At 44.2% G+C, this 23,994-nt stretch overlaps 1 protein-coding gene across 1 annotated transcript in view; it reads right to left on the bottom strand.

Annotated features, from left to right (window-relative positions):
• Positions 1-23,994, bottom strand: part of TP53BP1 (tumor protein p53 binding protein 1) — a 63,060-nt gene that overhangs the window by 11,267 nt on the left and 27,799 nt on the right. Inside the window, exons 13-18 of the mRNA XM_024216331.2 lie at positions 21,118-21,237; positions 20,186-20,422; positions 19,520-19,577; positions 18,481-18,573; positions 16,470-16,974; positions 10,455-10,607 (exon numbers count right to left, since the gene is read on the bottom strand). Coding sequence (XP_024072099.2) covers positions 10,455-10,607; positions 16,470-16,974; positions 18,481-18,573; positions 19,520-19,577; positions 20,186-20,422; positions 21,118-21,237 — 1,166 coding nt within the window. The remainder of the gene's footprint in view (positions 1-10,454; positions 10,608-16,469; positions 16,975-18,480; positions 18,574-19,519; positions 19,578-20,185; positions 20,423-21,117; positions 21,238-23,994) is intronic.

Here is a 23,994-nt window from a genome sequence, read left to right as displayed (position 1 = left end):
AAGAGCCTGGGGGAAACCCTGGAGGGTGTAGTCCTGTGTTGATAGAAGGTCAGAGCTCTAATTATATCCGAAGTATGGAGACTGGCTTCTTGCCTTAAAGAGTGAGGCTCAGGGTAAGAGACTGGTAGTTGGATGTCCTGAGGGATATGGAACTCCAATGAAATGAGAATGGGGATGCAAAGTAACTTTGTTTGGGTAGAACACTGTACAGTAGGCTAGGCATGAGGGCACCTCCTTCCCCATCTCTCCTGGCTGAAGTGACTACCACAAGGAAGGAAGTCTTGAAGGACAAGTGGAGGAATGAACAGGTTCCCACGAGTCTGAAAGGAAGACTTAACACACTAAGCATGAAATTGAGGTGCCAGGATGAAGTAGGGTCCCAAATTGAAGGAAACAGGTTAAGGAGGGTTACCTCCTGGCATGCCAGGGTACAATCCAGACTAATGAGTAGCTGGGTCACCCTTGTCCTGTAACCTGGGTGCCCTTTACAATGCTTTGCTGCTGTAGTCTCCAACCTGGACTGCTCACAGCCTCCAGCATGGAAGTCTTACCAGCCTTGGTTATGCTGCAGGGTGACCCCCAGTCCCAGATTTTCTCCCAGAAAAGTATGGCCTGTACTGCCCAGCCCTCTCCTGAACAGTACAAATATGTTAAATCCATTATTCCTTTATGGGAGTAATAGGCACACAACTTATTACACCAAATGGAGTTACCCAGACAGTTCAACTTGAACACACTAGATTAGATAAAACAATAAAACAAGTTTATTAACTACAAAGAGAGATTTTAAAGGAGTACAAGTAATAAGGCGTAAAAGTAAAAAAATGTTAAAAATAAAATGCTTACTGGTGCCTAACTTAAAGTATATTAGAGAGATTGAAAACAATGTTGCCTGATCTGTTGATTGTATATTAGTTCTATTGATTATTTAAGAATCCCTAATTAACCACTTTGTGGTTTGGCAGGATTTCATTCCAAGATCAGGCCCAAATTTATTAGAATTACTATTAATCTGGGAAGCCCAATGTCCACAGGAACATATCACACTGAGGAAAAACCTTTCGCGGTTGCAATAGTTTTATTAACAGGTTGTAAAATCACAAACACTTCAATCCAGAGATAATATAAAATGAACATCTGAGCAACCATCTACTCACACCATCCCTTGCAGTAACCCATTGTTAGTCATTATCTCCATCACCATCATCAGGTGTCATCCTGGTGTCTCCCAAGGCCTGTAGGCCAGGATATAGCTTTTATAACGGGTTATGCTGATGCCCATGATGCCTAATGCATATTCATTAGAGGTTTCAGATCCATTTCATTATTTAAACTTTCACATCCCACAAACGTTGGGAGTGCCCTTTTCCCATAAGTTACTAGGCCTTTTACCTCAAGCTTATAAGCATATATGTTAATTAGTTACCATGGCATTCTTATGGTTGGACTTCTGCTTATGTTGCTATCTTAAAATCTCTCAAGCTGTCATCAACAAGTATATCTTATGGTTACCAATCAGCAGTTTAGTCATTACAGCGTTCTATCTTCTGATAAGAACGGCCATACTGGGTAAGACAGAAGGTCCATCTAGCCCAGTATCCTGTCTTTCATGAGTGGCCAATGCCAGGTGCTTCAGAGGGAATGAACAGAACAGGTAATCATTGAGTTATACATCCCTGTCGCCCATTCCCAGCTTCTGATCAAGAGTTACTCTTGGTTAGTTGCTTGTGCTAAGGCTTTTTACGCCTTGATTAGTTTAGCTAAACTATTGTTTTGCAGGCCTTGAGGTTTGTAGACACATTGCATTACTGTCTTAACTTATACCTATGTCTTACCTAGCAAATACATATACCTATAGGCTACAAGAACATTAAGTAATTGCTTTTGATATTCTAAACTTGCCCCTTTTGGACAAATCCGTTCAAACAGTAATAACCACATTCTTAAAAATGCCTTAAAGACAAGAGCATCCTTGGAAGTGTGATAAATGTGTTAGGTACTAAAGGACTGAATTTGATTATCATAAGTTAATGTAATAAGAAATATTGGTAATCTCCATTGTTTCTTGGTGTAATTGCTGAGCCTCAACTCTACAGTCTGAGATAATGGCTTGAAAGACTTTATTGTGTGTATAGCACACACCCAGAACAGTGGTTATGTCTACACTTGAGTTCTGAACTGTTGATTGTATACTAACGTGGTTCTGGGTGAACTAATAAATTGTTTGTTGAAGAATAAGCAAGTGTCCTGATTTAAGACATATTTTTCAAGTTAAAAGTTGACTTGAAAAGAACCTAGCATTAAAAAAATTAGTAAGCGAACAGTCCCTGGACTAAATAAAAAGGGACTATCCTAAAATATTACATTCTACATTGGCTATAAAAAACACTTATCCAATTGGCAAACCTAGTTTGTTAGATTTCAGCTTTAAATCTAAGAGGCACCTTGGCAAGTTCATAAAAATGTATCCCTTTTCATGCTTACATCAATTACATCAGTGAAGGATCCAAAACAAAAATCTAAGGTACTTTCTGTGAGTCAGGTGAATAGAGATGTGAAAGTACGTGTCCTGAAGGTCAAGAGCTGAGAGTCTAAGAGAAGCAAGGAGGGTATTATAGCAGTAGATAGGGTAACCATAGTAAATCTGAAACATTGAATGAAGATATTGAGAATTCAAAGGTCGAGGATTAATCCCCAACACCCTTTCTTCTTTGGAACCAGAAAGTAGAGGGGATAGAAGCCTCTTCCTTTGAATTCTGAGGGTACTTCCTCCCCAGACCCAAGATGTATTAAGGAGTTCACTTCCTGTTCCAGAAGATTCAAGAGAGCGGTCCCTGAAAAGCTACAGGGAAGTGGGGGGTAGGCAGAGACTGGAACCAAATGGAATATGCCTGGGCTTACTAACCTTAGGCCAGTGGGTCCTTAAGATATTCCATCCAGTTTTCCAGAAAAAAGAAGAAAGGTTCCCAACAGGGTGAGGAGAGTAGGAGCTGTAGGAGGTTCCTTAGGGCTCCAGACACTCGCTGCCCCTCCCTCCAAAACCCAGTTCTGATGCATGTCAGATGGAGCAAGATGGAGCTGATGATTGATGCCTGTGGAATCTCCTCCTGTGCAGGGACTCAGACATGCGCTACTGTGACTGGCATTTGCAGTTGCAATAAGGCTGCTGTCTCTGTTGTTGCTTTCTCTGCAACATGAGAATATAAGAGGTCCAATGACTGAAGAATCGCCCTAGTGTCCCTATGACTGTGGAGCGCTTCATCCATAATACTGGCAAACAGATCAGCCCCCTTGAACAGGAGGTCCTCTGTGGCAATTTGCACCTACTGTAGGATCCCAGATGGAGGCAGAAAGCATGGTTCACAACAGCAGTGGATGCCATGGTCTTTCCACCATATCCAAGGCATCCAGAGTGGCTTGGAGGAAGGTCCTGGCCATCAGTGGTCCTTCTGCCATCAAGGTTCTCAGTTCCTCCTGCTGGTCCTGTGGCAAGTGGTCTATCTTTGTCTCCCCAAAGAAGACAGTCATACTTTGAGAGCAAAGCTTGATAAATTCGGCACCCTCATTTGGAGGCAGGTAGAGGAATAGATCTCGCAGCCAAAGAGATCCAATCTTTTCAAATCTTTCTCTCAAGGGGCATTTTTAGAAGCTCTTTGGATTTCTACTGAATCACTTGGATCACCAGGAAGTCAGAGGTCAGGCATTGAAAGAAATACTCAAATCCCTTTGCAGGGTCCTGCTATTTTCTGTCCACTTTCTTTGAGGTACGTGGGATGGAAGTCAGAATATGTCAGATCACCTTAGCAGGCTCAAGGAGACCCTCATTAATGGACACTGCTATCATGCCCATTGTTGCTGTGTGTTCAACAGTTTATGTTGTTTCTCCTGAATGTCCAGCTCTTGGTGATCCTCTGAAGGTGGTTTTGGAAAACAAGAGGTTATTTACCTTTACAGTAACTGAAATTCTTTGACATGTTTTGTTCTTAAAGGTGCTCCACCAAGGGTACGTCTATACTTACTTCCTGGTCCGGATGTAAGCAATCGATCTTCTGCGATCGATTTATCGCGTCTTGTCTAGACGCGATAAATCGATCCCGGAAGTGCTTGCCATCGACGCCGGTACTCCAGCTCAGCGAGAGGAGTACGCGGCATCGATGGGGGAGCCTGCTTGCAGCGTCTGGACCCGTGGTAAGTTCGGACTAAGGTACTTCGAATTCAGCTACGTTATTAACGTAGCTGAATTTGCGTACCTTAGTCCAAAGTGGGGGGTTAGTGTGGACCAGGCCCAAGTGTGTACACATATCCCCTTTCAGTCAGATTTTTGGTACCAATGCCCATGGGGTCTGCACTTGCATCCTGTATATCCTCGTGCTCTGATCCGAGGGCATATATGGAGCTCTCTCAATTACAAAATTTGACATAGCAAGGACTCCAAAATAGCGGAAACGGAGAGAAAAGTGGAGTGCCCATTGAGACAAAACATCCAGAAGAACAGCAGTTACTCTACAGGTAAGTAGCCACTCCTTCGAGTATTTGTCCCTGTGGGTGCTCCATATTAGGTGGCTCCCGAGCAGTGTCCCAGTAATGGACGTGGGTGCTGAGAAGAGATCTAGTACAGATCGAAGAACAGCTGCACCCAAGGCTGCATCTGTCCTGGAAGCATGCACAATAGCATGGTGCTGAGAAAAAAAGGTGCACAATGACCAGGCATCAGCTTTTCAAATGTCTGCAATGGTCATGTTCTAAAGCAGGGCGACAGATGTGGATTGTGCCTAGTGGAATGGGCAGTCTCACAGAAGACACTCCTACTCCATCAGATTCAGGAGTAGATTTGATGGTTATTAGCATATATTAATTAGTATATTAATTTGGGGGAGGGAGGCAAGTGACAACTCCCTACCAGGTCGGACAGATCAGTGGTCTCCAAAGTGGGGTGCGCACACCCCAGGGGTGTGTGCAAGAGGATCCTTCAGGGTTCACGGCAGGAGGAGTGCCACCAGAGCTGCGCCGCTTCCCTTCCCCTCCCTCGGCAGTTCGTCCGGGAATCCGAGCGGCCTTTTTTTTTTTTTTTTGGTGCTTTGACAGTTTGGCCGGGAGCAGGGGGTGCGTGCTCAAAATTTTTTTACTGATGGGGTGCGCGATCAAAAAAAGTTTGGAGACCACTGGGATAGATTCCGAAGAGGGGTAACTGATCCCAGCCCTCACTATGGCCAGTAGGAGTCAACAGGTGGTAATAGGAGTCTGAGTGACTGAGTCAAGTGTGGTGGTGGCTGGTCCCAGCACTGTGGGGTTCTCCTGGGAAATGGATAAGGGCGGTACAGGAATAGTTCTTCCGATGGGTCTGAATCTCCCGAGGAGGAAAAAGCCGACTAGGGTTCCAGTGTTGGTACTGTCAATGCTGTTGGAGAGGTGTAAACTCTGTGTGAGTGTGTGAGAGAGAGAGAGAGCGAGCGAGCGGGGATAGGCTCCGTCCTTCAGGGAAGGTCTCTTGCAGGAGATATAAGCTCCCTAGAAACGGAGGGTCCTGATGGAGGGTGGATTCTGGAAGTGACCTCGAGAGATCATCTAGTCCATTCCCCAACACTCATGGCAGGACTAAGTATTATCTAGACCATCCCTGACAGGTATTTGTCTAACCTGCTCTTAAAAATCTCCAATGATGGAGATTCCACAACCTCCCAAGGCAGTTTATTCCAGCGCTTAACCACCTTGACAGTTAGGAAGTTTTTCCTAATGTCCAACCTAAATGGCCCTTGCTGCAATATAAGCCCATTGCTTCTTGTCCTATCCTCAGAGAACATAAGAATACAAGAATAGCCCTACTGGGTCAGACCAAAGGGCCATCTAGCCCAATATCCTGTCTTCCAACAGTGGCCAGTGCCAGGTGCCCCAGAGGAAATGAACAGAACAGGTAATCCATCCCGTCGCTCATTGGCCTGCTAAACCCAGGGTTGTGAGTTCAATCCTTGAGGGGGCCACTTAGGGATCTGGGGCAAAATCAGTACTTGGTCCTGCTAGTGAAGGCAGGGGGCTGGACTCTATGACCTTTCAAGATCCCTTCCAGTTCTAGGAGACAGGGTTTCAAAAAAAAAATTAATGGAGATATCCTGTTATAGTCTTGGCCTTCACAACATCCTTTGGCAAGGAGTTCCACAGGTTGATTGTGCATAGTGTGAAAAAATACTTTCTTTTATTTGTTTTAAACCTGCTGCCTATTAATTTCATTTGGTGACCCCTAGTTCTTGTGTTATGAGAAGTAGTAAACACTTCCTTATCTACTTTCTCTACACCAGTCATGATTTTATAGACCTCAATCATATCTCCCCTTAGCCATCTCTTTTCTAAGCTGAAAAGTCCCAGTCTTATTAATCTCTCCTCATACGGAAGCTGTTCCATACCCCCTAATCATTTTTGTTGCCCTTTTCCAATTCCAATATATCTTTTTTTGATATGGGGCGACCACATCTGCACACAGTATTCAAGGTGTGGGCATACCATGGATTTATCTAGAGGAAACATATTTTCTGTCCTATTATCTATCCCTTTCTTAATTATTCCCAGCATTCTGTCTGCTTTTTTGACTGCCGCTGCACATTGAGTGGATGTTTTCAGAGAACTATCCACAATGATTCCAAGATCTCTTTCTTGAGTGGTAACAACTAATTTAGACCCCATCATTTTATATGTATAGTTGGAATTATGCTTTCCAATGTGCATTACTTTGCATTTATCAACATTAAATTTAATCTGCCATTTTGTTGACCAGTCACCCAGTTTTGAGAGATCCTGGGTCTTAACTATCTTTAGTAATTTTGTATCATCTGCACATTTTGCCACCTCACTGTTTACCCCCTTTTCCAGATCATTTATGAATGTTGAATAGGACTGGTCCCAGAACAGACCCCTGGGGGACACCACTATTTACTTCTCTCCACTCTGAAAACTGACTATTTATACCTACCTTTTGTTCCCTATCTTATCCATGAGAGGACCTTCCCTCTTATCCCGTGGCAGCTTACTTTGCGCAAGAGTCTTTGGTGAGGGACCTTGTCAAAGGCTTTCTGAAAATCTAAGTGCACTATATCCACTGGATCCCCTTGGTCCACAAACTTGTTGACCCCCTCAAAGAATTCTAGTAGAATGGTGAGGCATGATTTCCCTTTACAAAAACCATGTTGACTTTTCCTCAACAAATTATGTTCATCTATGTGTCTGACAATAGTCTTTATTATAGTTTCAACCAGTTTGCCCGGAACTGAAGTCAGGCTTACAGGCCTGTAGTTGCTGGGATCACCTCTGGAGCCCTTCTTAAAAATTGGCGTCACATTAGCTATCCTCCGGTCATCTGGTACAGAAGCTGATTTAAATGACAGGTTACAGACTACAGTTAGTAGTTCTGCAATTTTACATTTGAATTCCTTCAGAACTCTTGGGTGAATACCATCAGGTCCTGTAACTTATTGCTGTTTAATTTATCAATTTGTTCCCAAACCTCCTCTAATGATACCTCAATTTGGGACAGTTCCTCAGATCTGTCACCTAAAAAGAATGGCTCAGGTTTGGGAATCTCCCTCACATCCTCAGCTGTGAAGATCAACGCAAAGAATTAATTTAGTTTCTCCACAATGGCCTTATCGTCCTGGAGTGCTCCTTTAGCATCTCGATTGTCCAGTAGCCCCACTGGTTGATTATCAGGCTTCTGAAGTACTTAAAAAAAAAAAAAATTGCTATTACTTTGAGTCTTTGGCTAACTTTCTCAAATTCTTTTTTGGCCTTCCTAATTGTATTTTTACATTTCATTTGCCAGAATTTACGCTCCTTTCTATTTTCCTCACTAGGATTTAACTTCCACTTTTTAAAGGATGCCTTTTTGCCTCTCACTGCTTCTTTTACTTTGTTGTTTAGCCACGGTGGCTCTTTTTTAGTTCTTACTAAGTTTTTTAATTTGGGGTATACATTTAAGTTGAGCCTCTATTATGGTGTCTTTACAAAGTTTCCATGCAGCTTGCAGAGATTTCACTTTTGGCACTGTACCCTTTAATTTCTGTTTAACTAACCTCCTCATTTTTGTGTAGTTCCCCTTTCTGAAATTAAATGCTACAGTGTTGGGCCGCTGTGGTGTTTTTCCTGCCACAGAGATATTACATTTAATTATATTATGGTAGCTATTACCAAGAGGTCCAGCTATATTCACCTCTTGGACCAGATCCTGTGCTCCAATTAGGACTAAATTAAGAATTGCCTCTCCTCTGGTGGGTTCCAGGACCAGCTGCTCCAAGAAGTGGTCATTTAAGGTGTCAAGAAACTTTATCCCTGCATCCCGTCCTGAGATGACATGTACACAGTCAATATGGGGATAAATTAAAACCCCCATTATTATTATTACTGAGTTTTTTATTGTAATAGCCTCTCTAATCTGAGCATTTCACAGTACTTTGCATTTGTCCTTACTGAATTTCATATTTACTTCAGACCATTTCTCCAGTTTGTCCAGATAATTTTGAATTTTAATCCTATCCTCCAAAGCAATTACAACCCCTCCCTGCTTGGTATCACCCACACACTTCATAAGTGTACTCTCTATGCCATCACCTAAATAACTGATGAAGATATTGAACAGAACCAGACTCAGACCTGATCCTTGTGGGACTCCACTCGATATGCCCTTCCAGCTTGACTGCAAACCACTGATAACTACTCTCTGGGAATGGTTTTCCAACCAGTTATGCACCCATCATGCAGACAGTTAGTGCACGGTACACTGCAGATTTCACACCCCAGTTTACCATGCATTAACTCACCATTTAGACATGTCCTAATTTTCAGTCAGTCACTTTCCAAACCACCGTTCTTCAGACGGGCCGAAGGTTCCTCATTCTCAGCAACAGCAGAGTCCCAGGGATGGTTGCAATTTAAATCTAACCTGCCAGTTGTCTGAATACCAAAAAGGCACACTATTTCTTAATGCAGGTGTATGTTCACACAGCAGTAGTAGTAATTAATCTCTCATTTATATAGGATCATATATCTGTATAAGGGCTCAACTTATTTTGTAAGATATAAGAACATGGATCTCAGCCTGAAAGCATAAGATGTTTTAATGCCCCAAGCTACGTTCCCTCTAAGGTGCGCGCCTACGCAGGAGGCCACCAAGGGCCGCACAGGTGTGCACCCTGCACTCAGGGGCATAGGGGAACGTAGGGGGTGGTGATGGAGGAGCTTGGGGCGTGCAGGGCTGCAGTCCCAGGGCTGCTGCAGCCAGGGAGAGAGACGCTCTCCCCCAGCTCAGGTGCTGCTGCGGGAAGAAAGGGCTGGAGGGAGTCCTCTCTCCCTGCCGCAGCCCTGGGCAGCCTGCACCTCAACCCCACATCCCCAGCCCTACCACAGAGCCTGCACCCCAACCCTCTGCCCCAGTCCGGAGCCCCTTCCCACACCCTGAACCCTTCATCCCCAGCCCCACCCCACAGCCCGCACCCCCCATGCCCAAGCCCTGAGCCCCCTCCCACACTCCAAACTCCTTGGCCCCATCCCTGCCACACATCACCTCCATATTGGTGCACATAACAAAATTCATTCTGCACATGGGTGGGAAAAATTAGAGAGAACATTGAAGGGAATGTTTTTGAGACCTCTTCTGATAAACAAAGCGATCAAGGCGGTTTCTACTGATTCCTTGGTCTCCCAGAAGGAGAGTTAGCTCAAAAATGAATATAATGCAGCACTAAGTTATACAGTTTTGTTAAATCACTAAAGATTGTTGTTCCCTGTTGGAATTTTTAACCCTCTGAAACTCTCAATGTTATGAAGGCCAAAACTACAACTGGGTTCAAAAAATAATTACGTATGTTCCTGGAGGATAGGTCCAGGAATGGCTATTAGCCAAGATGATCAGGGATGTAACCCCATGCTCTGGGTGTCCCTAGTCTGACTGCAAGAAGCTGGGATTAGATGACAGGGGATGGATTACTCGATAATTGCCCTGTTCTGTTCATTCCCTCTGGGGCAACTAGTATTGGTGACTGTTGGAAGACAGAATACTAGGCTAGATGGATCATTGGTCTGACCCAGTATGGCTGTTCTTAAACCATCTTTTTCTGCAGAAGGCAAGTGAGGCACCTTCCATCACCTCACACCTGTCCATTACCGGCCTAGTCAAAGGAAGGAGAGAAATAGCAGATATTACTTCAGCGTAGTGTAATATGGTCACCACACAAGAAACGTGGCATCAACACAAGGAAGCAGCTTTTCGTTTAAACACGGTGTGATTCTTAATGAAAGATATTCAATCTGATAGGGGTGAGCAAAGATCAGTGCCAGAGCATGGGAGCTTGTTAAGTTAACTCTGCTGTTTCCTGTGGCCACACACATATCAGCAGCCAAGGTCCCTGCTCATTTGGATTTAATCTGTCCTCCTGCAAACAGATCACTACTTTCACCCCTGAAATTGGATTTACCTCAATCACCTTCCGCTCTACCTCAGCGCCATCTACATAGTAAACATCTGTGATGATACGTGTGACAACTGTGCGCACTTCACGGATGGTTCGCATGTGGCGATGCTGGACGCGGCCTCGGGGTGGCTGGGGCAGGTTAAACTCCTCCTCTCCCTGCAACGACAAAATGAACTAATAAATATGAAAGCAAGCCACCCCACTGCACAAACATTTTTGTTGTGCAATTCTGTGAACACCATGTTACCAGGAGACAACATTCAACAAGTTGTTTTAACACCAGACTCTGATCAAATGGAGAATTTCTGCCACGATTCCACACGCAGGCTTCTCCACAACATTCTTGATTCTGGGGCTGCCTCAGGATTGTTGTGCAGAAGCCTTCATAAGTTGTTCAAGGTAACAGAAGCCCAATTCAGCCTGTTACATAATACTCGCAGCTGGAAGCCTGTGCTGTTGCACAAGTAAGGCAGTTGGGTCAAGTAATCCACTATCCATGCAGTGTCCCTCATATAACCAATACAACTGTTGCATGCAAATTAGCTGTAGAGTAAAGGTAATGATTGGTTGAGTTACATCTGATATCATGATAGTCTAGGACAGTGGTCTCCAAAGTGGGGGTGCGCAAGAGGATCTTTCGGGGTGTGTGGCAGGAATAGCGCCACCAGAGCAGCGCCGCTTTCCCCCCCCCCCCCCCCCCGTTCGGCCGGGAGCGCGTGCTCAAAAATTTTTTACTGATGGGGTGCGCGATCAAAAAAGTTTGGAGACCACTGGTCTAGGACATCGGTTCTCAAACTTTAACAACCTGAGGACCCCCACTTTTATTTTAAAATTTTCATGGACGCCCAAGCCTACTGATGTTTACTTACATTTGAAGAAAAAAATTCCATGTTCATGAAAAGCTCTATTAATTTTTTATTTATAAACTATTGTACCACTAACATTATTTATTAGACAGATGCACATAAATGTGTCTGGGTAAGGAACTATTCTTTATTTTTATCATCATTAAATCTAAACAGCTAGAAAACTTCATAAAAAACCCACACAAACAAACAAAACATTAATGTGAAGGATGTTGTTCTTTGCCGAAACAAGATCACAAATGTTTGGCTCATTGGTGGAAAGTTGTATTCTTAGATCTGGTTCTACGGTCAGTCGATTTCTGTAGTTTGATTTCACATATAAAAGTGCAAAGAATGCCCATTCACATAAATATGTTGTGGGAAACGACATTAAATACTTCAATGCTTTGGTTGACAGTTTGGCATAATCAGGTCTCAGACATAACCAAAAGTCCGTCAGACTGTACTGATTCAAAAATCAAATTTCAAAGAGGTGTCACACGAAAGATCCACAAGGCTATTTTCTACAGATGAAGTTAAACTTTTGGTGGTGTTAACATCTAACATTGAATGGATCCCTGATCCAACTGTTACCGGAATCGGGAAGAGGAAAATAATCCCTGAAGTTGTTCTTCAAAGCCTGCAAATGTTCAATGAGAACGTTTTGTATTTCATCAGAGATTTTCTTCTGACATTTCAAGAAAATCGTTCAGCATTGGAAATGATTCATACACACAGTTCTGAAGACAATTTGACCATAAAGTCCAATTTTTTAATCAGCACTTCTGCTTTGTCTTCAACTTTAAATATAGGTTACAGCTACCCCTGGTAGGCTCAAATTTAGTCCATTCAAATAGGTGAAAATATCGGCCAAGTACGCTACCATAGCTAACCACGAAAAAAATCATTGAAATGCTCGCTCAGTTGAAATGTCTCTATGAAAAAATATTCATATTTCATCACGCAACTCAAACAAGCGGTTGAGTACTTTCCCACGAGACAACCAACGCACTTCTGAATGTAAAAGAAGCTGTTTTATGATCACTACCCATGTCATCGCAAAGGGCATTAAAGATGCAGGAATTTAGTGGATGAGCTTTAATAAAGTTGACCACTTTCACCACCGCATCCAGCGTTGTCTTCAGTTTTCCTGCCATTTTTCTGACAGCTAATGATTCTCGGGGTATACAGTAATGATTCCACGCAACTATAGGTATGAGATCCTTAACACGTGCAACGAGTCCACTGTACTTTCCTGACATTGCACGAGCCTCATCAGTACGGATTCCTACCCATTTTGATCACCTGATTTCATTTGTTATTATGAAATCATCCAGACTATTAAACACAGCTTCAGAGGTAGTATGTGTTGGTAATGCATGGCAAAATAGGAAATCTGTGTTAATTTTACTGTCAAATTTGTATCAAATGAATGCCAGCAAATTAGCATTGCCAGAAACATCTGTACTTTCATCCAGTTGCAGTGAATAGTATTGACTTTTGCGTACTCTTGTAATTAACTGCTCTTTAATATTCAGACATATCTTCTATTCTACAGGTGACAGTGTTGTTGGATAGTGAGATCAAATTTAAATCTTTTGCAGCTTGATCCCCAGCATTGCACTGGTCATTGCTTTTGCAGCAGACAGAATTAGTTCCTGTGCAATAGTGTGAGGTTTCCCTGCCTTTGCTATTAGTAGGGATACTTAAAAAGGCTGTGTTTGCTTCTTATCATGATCAAATTCTGGCTTGCACATAGTTTTTGCTGCTTGTTTTGGAAAAATTCGAAAGATTGGTTCATGTGTTGCTTATATTTAGTTTCTAGATGCTGGCGAAATTTGGCTGGTTTCATGCATTCGTTTGATAATAATTCATAGCAGAGAACACATTGTGCTTTCTGCCAGTCTTCAGAATCTGCACTTGTAAATCCAAAAATAAGTATTCATCACAGTACTTACGTATTTTGCATTTTAGTTCACGTTTGAATAGTTTCACTCTAGCATGATGCACCTTCATCTGAGTCACCATTATTTTTACGTTTTAACCAGCGAACCATAATTACTGGCATGTATAATGATGCCAAAAAGTGTATAAAAACAGAACACACATGTATAATACGACACCATAAAGCAAGGGTAAGAACATGAGCTTCAACGCCCAGGTGCTGGCTTCTAATTTTCCCCAGGAGCGCTCAACCCCAACTCAGCCCCAGGCCCTGCCCCCACTCCACCCCATCCCCCAGGGCCCCACTCCCACCCCACCTCTTTCTGCCTCTTCCCCCGAGCGTTCCCCATCCCCGCTCCTCTCCCTCCCTCCCAGCGCCTCCTGTTGATCAGCAGGGCTGGTGGCCCTGAACATGACTCGCAGACCCCCTGGCGTACCCTCGCAGACCCCAGTTTGAGAAACACTGGTCTAGGACACTTGGCAAGTCATAGATACATGCCTTACTTTAGCTGAAAGCCTGTGGTGTCACACTGGTGTAATCTGTAAAATCAAAATGGCTGAAAACTTAAAAACGGAACTGTCACAAAGTGAATCCCAGTGCTGATTGAACCTAGTGACATTCTGAACAAAAAGAACTCTCAGCCATGCTCCTAGCGGTTTCCTTTGTTTCACACTCAATCAGACATTCTACAGTTCAGAGTGACCCACAGAAGGACAACCCTGAAATCTTATTATATAGTGTAAGTCAGCAAAGTTGAAGACAAATATTGGTATTAACTAGCCTGCTTAAATTAAAAGAACTGAGGTAAGGGGTCTTCGAGCACCCTGGTAAAGTCACAAGTTGGCACGGCACAGGCTGAAAGATTCTAGAAACGGGAAGAAGTTAAAATCACCAATATGTTTATTGGTTAAAGTTGGGAACGAAGTTGCCTTCCGTTTCTGGACATTGTTTATTGGGGGTGTGGGTGGGGGGAAATCACTGAAGGGCACAGCAGTTTGCGGGGACTGGAAGAAGCGAGCTTCATCATCATCACTGCTGCTGCCCACACCACTTGCTGGTAGAGTTGGATTAATTGATTTTTCAGTAAAATCAGAACAAATTCAGCTTCAGAAAAGAAAGTGAGCATCTTCCCTCCCCTCCACCTTTATCCCTGTGGCTAGGGCACTTGCCTGGGATGTGGGAGACCCAGGTCTGAATCCCCATTCTGGAGCAGGGACTTGAACTCAGATCTTCCCCCTCCCAGGTGAGCATCCTAATAGCCAAGCTGTCGCCTATTCGGAGATGGGTTGCTCTCAATTGCTCCTGTTGAAACTTTTCCACTTTGTATAAATACTTAAATATTCATGGGACCAAAGAGATAGAGAATGACGGGTGATTAAGGCACTCACCTGGGAGGTAGGAGATGTGGGTTCAACTCTTCTTTGCCTGATTCAAAGGAGGGATCTGACCTCATCTCCTACCCCCAAGGTGAGTGCCTTAAATCATCGGATCCTGAAAGATGTCCTGACCACACTAAGTCAGAAAGGGGAAAACCTACATGACACTAACAGCTTCAGCTACCTTCTTAATAAGACATCTAGGATGCAAGTCAGAGTTTCCTGCTGTGTCCCACTCAGTCACGTCATCTCCCCATTCCACCTCATTTCTCTTCTCTCTCTCTTTCTGTCTTACACGGTCAAGACAAATCTACTCTTGCAACACTGCTGCAAGCTGCATGACCAGAAAGGCAAGCTAAAAAGCAATGCTTTAAGCAGCTTGATGCTGGTAAAAGTTTGCCCGGTCTTGGAAAGGTGGATACAACTGTGTGACAAGTCTATACTTTCCCACCAGTTTGACTGTGACAGCAGAAGAAAGCATCAGATAGAAGTGCTCTCTTTGCTAATCTTTCCCTTTTGTGTGAGTTTGTCTTGTTTCATTTTACAAAGAAATAGGATCAGACTTCAACAGCAACAAGAGCTCAAGACCATCCAAATGAACTTTTTCTTTTCCTCCAGTCCATTGTTAAAATGAAAGCCTTACATAATTCTTTGTTTCAATAGCTTTAGCTGTTTTCCTTCTTCTGTGTGTTTAATAAAAAGGTTTTTAATGGCAATTGTTATAATGAGAGGAAACCAATGATAACTTGATAAAAAAATCCCAAACCACAAAACTGTTTAATGTTAAAGTAAGATTTAACATCTTAACACTTGTTGGACATGAGATGCCCTCTTATCAAAATATTACCAACCAGTGCTCTGAAAACAGAGCAGAATATGTAAAAAGCCTTAGGAAACAGGAGCTCTCTTCCCATAGTGTTTCCAGTCCAATACACCCCTTGCCCCTTGGACAGGAAGCTAGGTGATTAAACGGGAACATCCAGATCATGTTCAGCTTCTCCTTGAAGTAGTCCAATGGCCAGGGTGCCACAGAACTGGAGTAAATGGAAGGAGCCAAAGCTGGATGTGACGGAACCTAAGAAAATACCCAATTGGGTCAATTCACTCTGCATAAGTTTATCAAGGAATCTTCTTGCCTAATAGTCATATCCAGGGCCCTGTGTCTCCTTCTGATTTGGAGTTTGCCAGAGAATCCACCAATTGCTTTCATTTAAAACCACCACATATTTTCTAGCGCTTATGGTTGTGAAGAAACCTTCAGAATGTGATCCCAATGCAGTGGTCTTCTCAAGTCTGCACACTTCTTTACAAGAGTTCTGAGGCTTTGGTCAGTCCATTCTACTCCTCTCACTGGGTTCATCTCAGAAGGAAAATTTAATAGAACAACATTTTAAAGCTATTTCTTTCCAGGAACACTCCAGGAACATGCTTATCCATGGCCATTGGATGAAGTCACAGTGATAAGGGCTGGTTGCATGCAGAAGACTAAGAGTTCAAACCCCTTCCCTCAAGAAGTTACTTCCAGCCCTGCCCAGCAGAGAGAGGGAAAGAGGAAATGTATTACCTTACCTGTATCCTGGGTACAAAAAAGCAATAGTCACCTGCCATACACCTCCCCAGGTGACAGATGCCCAACATTCCACTACACAGCTCTCCCCACCCACTGAGACTACTTCTCCACTGCAATTTTGGTACATTCAAAATTTAGGGCTGAGGATGCAAAGTAAAACCACCATAAGGACACTGTACTGACTGGAGTATTATTTTCATATCTAATGCAGTAAAGACTTCAATTTCAGAACCTAGGGGCTGAAACTACATAAAAGCGACCCGAGCTCTTGCTCATTCTCACCTGGCTGTGCAGAGACTCAGTGTCATCTCCAGGGGCATTCGCAAGCTTCTCTCCACTCTCCTCAGTTTGGACCTTGGCATCTTGTTGGCCAGGTCTTTGCCCAGCCATGCTCGTTCCCACTTCTACCTGACTGCTCACTCCTGTCATGGTCTGTGTTGCTGCTGACACAGCTGCTGAGGCCAAAACAGAACCTTCTGTAGTTTGGACCTCTTTGTTACTGGTGCCAGCCAACAACTGCTGGCCTTTATCCCTCTCATGGGTTGCCAGAGCCTTACTCAGCTTCTCCTGTGTGTTCTTCCCTTCCTTTTCCAGATCCCTTTCAATATCAACTTCCATAGCCTCTCCCTCTTTTGCATGGGATGGCTGATGTTTGGAGTCCTGCTCTGCAGGCTGAGAAACTTTAATTTCCCCACAAGGGATGTGCTTCTGACGCTGTTGCCAAGCTTCAGGATTGTCATGCAGCTCCTCCTCCTCCTGTGTGCTTGGGAAACTGAACAGGTTCCCCCTGCAAACCAATCACATGCAGATCAATATTAAGAGGATGTTCAAAGCAATAGGTGCCCAAGCACCCACCACACGCAAGCAGGACTCCCCGTGCTTTTTATAGGATGTTCATTTAATAATCTGTTGGGAGTGCATAAGAATCACTTAGTTTTATGCACTGGGAACAGATTAACTGGTGACTCTACTACAACCTTCCTGTAGCTAAACACAGCAGTGTTCCTATAAGTGCCAATGTTCCTTTGAAATGTCAGCACCTCCAAAGTGACCCAACCAGTGGTAAAGATGACACTTAGCACAAACTAAAGCATTAACTAAAGTGTGTTTTGCTCCAGGTATCCGATACCAATTAGACACAGCCCTACTGGTAGTTATCCCATCTTCAGGAACCATCACACTTTACTGTACCATTCCTTTGGTGTTACGGTGGCTAATGACAATGAAAAATGTAACTGGGAGATGGTGTAGAGGAGCAAATACTAATGTTTTCTAAAGTTTTGACTAGACTTTATCTACCTTTTGCTGACTGGCCATTTGCTCCAACCTACTCCCACACTGATTCTCAGTCTCTTCACCTCAGCCCCACTCTACACATACCCCTCATGCATTCCTTCTCTCCCTCTTTTCTCCTGCTCTAACCCTGTCACCTCATTCCCTTTCCTTGTATTTCCATTTGGCTATACCCCCACCAAAAGAGGGGGGAGGGAAGAGATAGTGAAACAAGCATGGCATTTGCTAGTATCTCTTATCCATTTCCCCTACCTTTTGTCTGTCTTGTCTAGATAGACAATCTTCTCAGGGCAGGGACTACCTCCTGCTCTGTGTTTGTATAGCGTCTAGTACTATGGGGCCTCAATCCTGGTAAGTCCATAGGCACTACCATAACAAACATGATTAATAATACTATATACAATGTATGTATGTTAATCTGCTGTATGTGAGAGCCCATACCCCTGTAATCTCACTCCCCAATCAACAGATGTCAAGCAAGGTGCAAGAGTGAAAAGCTTCTGGATGCTAGTGGCTTACATAGTTATACTGCATTGTCTTCTAACAGCTACCAGTAAGCACCTCTATAACCCTTTCATTTTAATTTGGTGATAGCCAGCTGCATTGTAAGGAAAAAAATGACTTGGAAAGAACAAGACACAATAGCTGATATGGTAACAAATAAGACCATGCCATTTTTGGCAGGATAAGCAAAGGGCAAGGAGGCAATAGCCCTTGTATGGACAGCTTCTGATTGACCCCACCTACAACACTGTCTTCGGCTCTGGGCATCTCAGCCAGCTGCAACAGCAGCACTCCTCAGGTCAAACTTCAAAGCTAGAGAGCACAGTTTGATTACTACCTGATACACACCTACCAGTCATATTATTGATTACATGCACACAGTGCCCCCCATCTTTCTCTAGAGGTCACCCGAGAATCAGTACACAGCACAGGGCTCCTAAAGGGACATGGGACCTCACTACAGGGCCAAACAAAAATAAAATGCAAAGCTCTATACCTAAATGGAGAAGCAGGAAGATCATGACCTCTGGCCTCATCCTCTCGTCGGACTTCACAGACACGACTAAACACAGACAGTGTCTTCTGTGAGCTAGTTGTACAGATTAAAGAAACAGGTCACAATCACAGGAACTAGGAAAGTACTGTCATTGGAAAGGAGAAATGTCTAAAATCACTAGAACCAACAAGAGACTGGCCTTTAGGCTGATTAATTTGTTGTGCCATAAATCAGCAAAGCAGTTGGAGTTGGTCAGAGCTCTCCAGGGTCAAGAGACAACTCACAATTGTAAAAAGTTGTTTCCTACTTCCTTTGTCTCAGGCCCCTTCTTGCCAGCCAGGAGAAACTCAGTAGCTTGAGACAGTGCAATAAGCATGATGTCAGCATTACACTGGCTTTCGAGAAATTACAGCATCACTGTCCAGTACTTCCTCGCTGCCACTAGGTGGTGATATTAGATAATTTGCACCTTACATTTTAATATCCTCCTCTTCCCAGTGTGAGCTGATAACAGCTTTCATGACACAGCAAAAAATACCTGAGATGACAAGCTCACATCACACTTGAGAGGTCAAACTCACCACACAGCTAGAAAGCTTCCCCACTCTCAGAAAAATGAGTGATGGCAATGCTCACACAAAGCATGCAATTCTGTGGCAAAGGTCTCTTAACACTTATTTCAGGATTTCCTCCCTGCCCCAAACTATCTGAATCTGTCACAACCAAATCCTGGTGGGCCACCATTTTAGCCCCTCCACTCTTGCCAGGGCCTCGTGGGGCCAAGGAAGGCAGGAAGTTAGCAGGAAGCCCCCGGGCCAGAATAAAATGGCAGGTGGGGGCACCTGAACCAAGGCAAGAGCCCTGCACCAGAAGCATCAGTGCAGGTGCCAAAGGGTTAAGGCAGAAGCAGTGGCTGAGCCAGCTCCATGCTGCTGGGTCTCATTTTCATTTATTTTTCCTGCTGTTGGTAGATGATCATTTTTCTCATTACCAAGAACTTTGCATTCAACCGCTTTGCTTGGCAACAAGCATCAGTTACCTGGCAACAGCCCCAGCAACAGCAGAGGATCCATTTTTCCTTTCACTGGCTGCAGGCTCTGAAAGAGATGGGGGAGGGGAGAAAGAATCCTGTTAGCATCACACCTGAACAGCCTCCCTGCCCCCATGAGCTCTGCAGCTAGAGGGGTTGAGCAACAGGAGAGAAGATAGCTATGAAACCATCCCATCCCCCCTCAACCAGCTTCTCACGGCAACCCCCAGCCTGTATGAATACTTGAGTATATTACATAGATTGAGCATAAGAGCAGCATTCAGATACTGAAGTTACACTTTTCTCAAGATAACCGACTGGGATCACATCTCCTAATTGCCCCCCAACTCTGTTGAAACACACAAACTAGCTCCCTGCCCTAGGAATGTCTCTCTCCACCTGGAAGTGCCTCTGCTTCACTGCAATAGCAATGAGACACGAGCTCACCTCCCCCATCCAAGTGGGTCTCTACACCCCTCTCAGCTGCAGGACACACTATTTTCTTAGAAGTTACTGTGCAAGGGAACTAAAAAAAGGATTCCTGTGAGAGGCAGCCAGCAACTCTCCAAATGAAGCTAATTCCAAGCCCTTGTCAAGTGACTGGCATTGGGTGGGGTATCCCAGGGTGAGGAGACAGTCAGAACCTACATATTCCCCAGTTTTCCATTCCCTTACTTTCCAGACTGAAGGGCAGACTCCCCTCACTCTCCTCGCTCACAGGGGTAGCAAGGTTCATTCGAAGACAGAGTTTTCCATCAGCCTCAAGAGCTGCACCAGAATCCCCCTTTTCACACTCTTCCAACACATCTGTTGATGCCATAGCGCTCTCCACAGTGACATCATTGGTCCCAATACTGCCCTCTGCTGTGACATCGCTGGTTACTATGGTTCTATTTGGGCAGCTGCCATCCACTAAAATGAGGAAGGAAAGAAGGCACAAAATACAAAAGTGAAAGTGGCCAGTGTAGTCTTTGCTGCATTGGGTTCAGCTCCCCGTGGGTGCCTAGGAGTGGTGCAATTGTATGCTTCAGTGGCAAATAGCATAGCAGTGGACATTCCTATCAGGCTGCCCTTAAGAATGTCTCAGGGATTCAGTTCTGTAGTGGTGACAACAGCCTTAGTCAAAGGCCAACTAATTCCATCATCCACTACAGAAACCACTATAGAAGTCAACTGCTAAGTCAGACATCACTTAGGATGCTGCCTGAAGAGGCAAAAACAGTATACATAGGAGATGATCTTGCCTTAGCAAAGGGGAAAGATTTGGACTAAGAGGGCCTTTTGAGTCCTATTGTCAGGAGCCTATGACTGACACAGCACCATGCATATCGAATTCATAGCAAGAAGACACAAGACCGGCACAACCACCTGTGGTACAATAGAGACTACATATAAAGGGGGAAATGTTTGGTTGGATGAGTGAGTGACCAGGGTCAGAGTACCAATGGGAAATTGTGACAGGTGAACATGCCCTGCTCACAGCACAGGGCCAGCCAATGCCAGCTCCTAAATTAGGTTTAAGGCTTTAATCAAGATCTGTATCAAGACTCAAGTCAGCTTCCAAATCTGCTCCAATTTCAAAAGGAGGCCATTCTATTCAAACTCACCAATAGGAGTGCTGTGTCTTCTGGGTCCCATTTTAAGCTGCCCAATAAGAGATGGGGTCACACTGGTCAAGGGCTGAATAACATCACCTTCCTTTGGCAAAGTGAAATGAAACAGCGTTCCTTAAAGAGAGACGCAGAATTAGTGATCTGCAGGAGAGGTCTGTACCTGAATATATGTGGAGAGCACTGGAGATCACTAGGGATGGGGAAGAGTTCACCCTCCTTCTGCAGTAAATAAGTTACTGATCTCAAACCAATCACTCCACTAAATAGCTTTTCTGAATCTAAGGTCTTCACAACTCATGTCTTTCTACCCTACAAATCTGTCATCCCAGAAAGAATTCCCCAGTGGGAGATTTGGGCCACTACCATAGCTTCATACAACTTCCTCCACACTCTAACAAAAGGAGAGATTAATTATGCAAATGTGGGTAGTGGTTTTGTAATGTGTAGAAAGGAGTGTTATGTTCAAGGTATGCCCAGCACTGTAACAGAAAAAAGGGTGGAAGAAGAGGGCAGGAATGCAGGTTAGGACTGAAGTGCATTGGAAGAGCTGTGTGGGAGTGAAGGAGAAGCTTGAAATAATACTCTGAAGATAAAGCACTATTTTGAACAAGTGCAGAAAGCTTTACAAATCTTAAACTTACATAACAGCTGGCTGCCCTCTACATAGGTCTAAACACACTTTTGAGAAGTGACAGCTTGGCATTTAAAAGAGTTAGAGAGCACAGCCACAAAAGTTTCCCTGGATAAAGAAATCTGAGGGAAATAAACTGAGGGGAAAAAAACGTTGTTGAAAAATGACCAACTAATTTTATATTATTTAGGATTTTCAACTATGAGGCATAGCTTGCTAGGGATGGGGAAGTATCAGAAACAATGCATATTTGATGGCAACTGAATAATTTAAGGCTGTCACGGCATAAGGGGTTGTTACCATAGAATCTGATCTCACTGTGTCGCAGAATAAATGGAGCCCTGATGACCTGGCTTTCATGAGTGGAATGACACGATAATCCCCTGAACGGTAAGTCTCTTTTCTCAAATAAAAGTTTAGTTTTTTAAAAACAAATGTTTAAGTCACATTTAGATTCAGAAAAGCTATTCAAACCTTCTTGCAAACTGAACTATCTTAGAGAATACACAACTGAGTGCAGCAAGGCTAATGGAGCATAAGAAATTCAAGAAAGTTATTGTTCCATTACTAAGAGTTCTTCATATTTGACTTTTATACTCAACAACTATAAAAAAAGTTGTTAAAATGCTTTGAGAAGAATTAAGGATGGTTGATTAAGGCCTTGTCTACACGACACAGTTTTGTCAGCAAAAGGCAGCTTTTGTTGATAAAACAGTGGAGGTATACACACTACAATGCTCCTCCCAGCGACAAAACTCTCCTGCTTTGCCGACAAAATAAAACCAATTTAGATCAACAAAGCATCAGTGCAGACACTGCATCCATTACACTGCTGTAACTGGCCTCCAGGAGGTATCCCACAATGCGGCACCGTGACTGCTCTGCTCACTGTTTTGAGCTCCGCTACCCTGCACCCAGCTACACAAGTATGTGCCCCTCCCCTTTCAAAGCCCCAGGAAGTTTTGAAACTGCTCAGCTTGGACAGTTCACATAGCTACTTCCCAGCTGAGCATGCTGCCTCCCAGCAGCAAACACACTCCTGCCTGTACTACAAGGGAGGGTGGATCTCCTGGGTCTGTGAGGAAAGGAGGCTGTGGGAGAACTCTGAAGGAATCACAGAATCAAAACATTAACATGGAATCCTGCTCTCCCCTGCCCTAGGATCACAGAGGCAGGCAGGCAGGACAGATTGCTGCAAGCGGGAGGGGGCGGGGGAAGAGACCCCTGATGTGCTGTGCAGAGCCAGGGAGGGAGGTGGGGGCTGATGTCAGGGTGTGGTCCCCATTTCCCCCCCCCCGCTGGGGTGCCTGGGTGGGAGGACAGGTGGACACCAGCTGTCAGTGCACCAGTTTCTGGCTCAGGATTGTTTGCTTCTGGCTGCTGTCTGAACTTAAAGAGAGCGTGCCACACTCTCCTGCAACACACACACAGTCTCTCTCACACACAGAGACACACACAGTCTCTCTCACACACACTAACACAGGAAGCCCACAAAAGCGTGTTAGTGTTCAGCAATGTCAGTTGATCATATTACCGAGTGCTACTTTAAAAAGTGACTTACAATGTGTTACTTTTCGGGCACACACAGCAATCATTACATGGTTCCTAGCATGGTGCAAAAAACCAATGCCAGGCTCGGCATACTACAACACCACAAGTTACTGTGGCACAGTGTTAATATGCTCCTTGAAGGCATCCCCCAGCCAAACACCCGTCCTTATAGCCTTGTGTTCATAATGCACAGCACAATATTGAACACAGTGCAGGATCCAGGCTTTCTGACAGAGATGGCTGGCTCGCAGGTTACCAGGGCAATTGAAAAGCGGCAGGCAACGTAGTAGGATGGCCATGGAACGATGGGATTGAGAAACCTTCATCACGTGATGCTGTACCTGCCCCCATAAGACATTGCAACCCCTCAAAAGCACCCTGTGGCCAGTTGCACAGTGGGATAGCTAACCACGGTGCACTGCTCTCTGTGTTGATGCAAGAGCTGCTAGTGCGGATGTGTTCCACCGACACAAGATGACACTGAACAGCGCACTGATACACATATACACTCCCACCAACAACACAAGAAGAACTCCACATGGACTCCTCCTGAGGGTCAAAATGACAGTCTGGACCTATACATAAAATGCTTCCGCCGACGTGCACAGGCAGATATTGTGGAAAAACAACAACGCTTGCCTCATAATTTAAGTCGTGCAGAACGCAATGCCATCCACAGCCTCAGAAAC

Source organism: Terrapene carolina, unplaced genomic scaffold, assembly GCF_002925995.2.
Source record: "Terrapene carolina triunguis isolate 2854851 unplaced genomic scaffold, T_m_triunguis-2.0 Scaffold67, whole genome shotgun sequence".
NCBI lineage: Eukaryota > Metazoa > Chordata > Testudines > Emydidae > Terrapene > Terrapene triunguis.
Note: the sequence above shows the minus strand (reverse complement) of the source record. Positions and strands in the feature narration are given on the sequence as shown.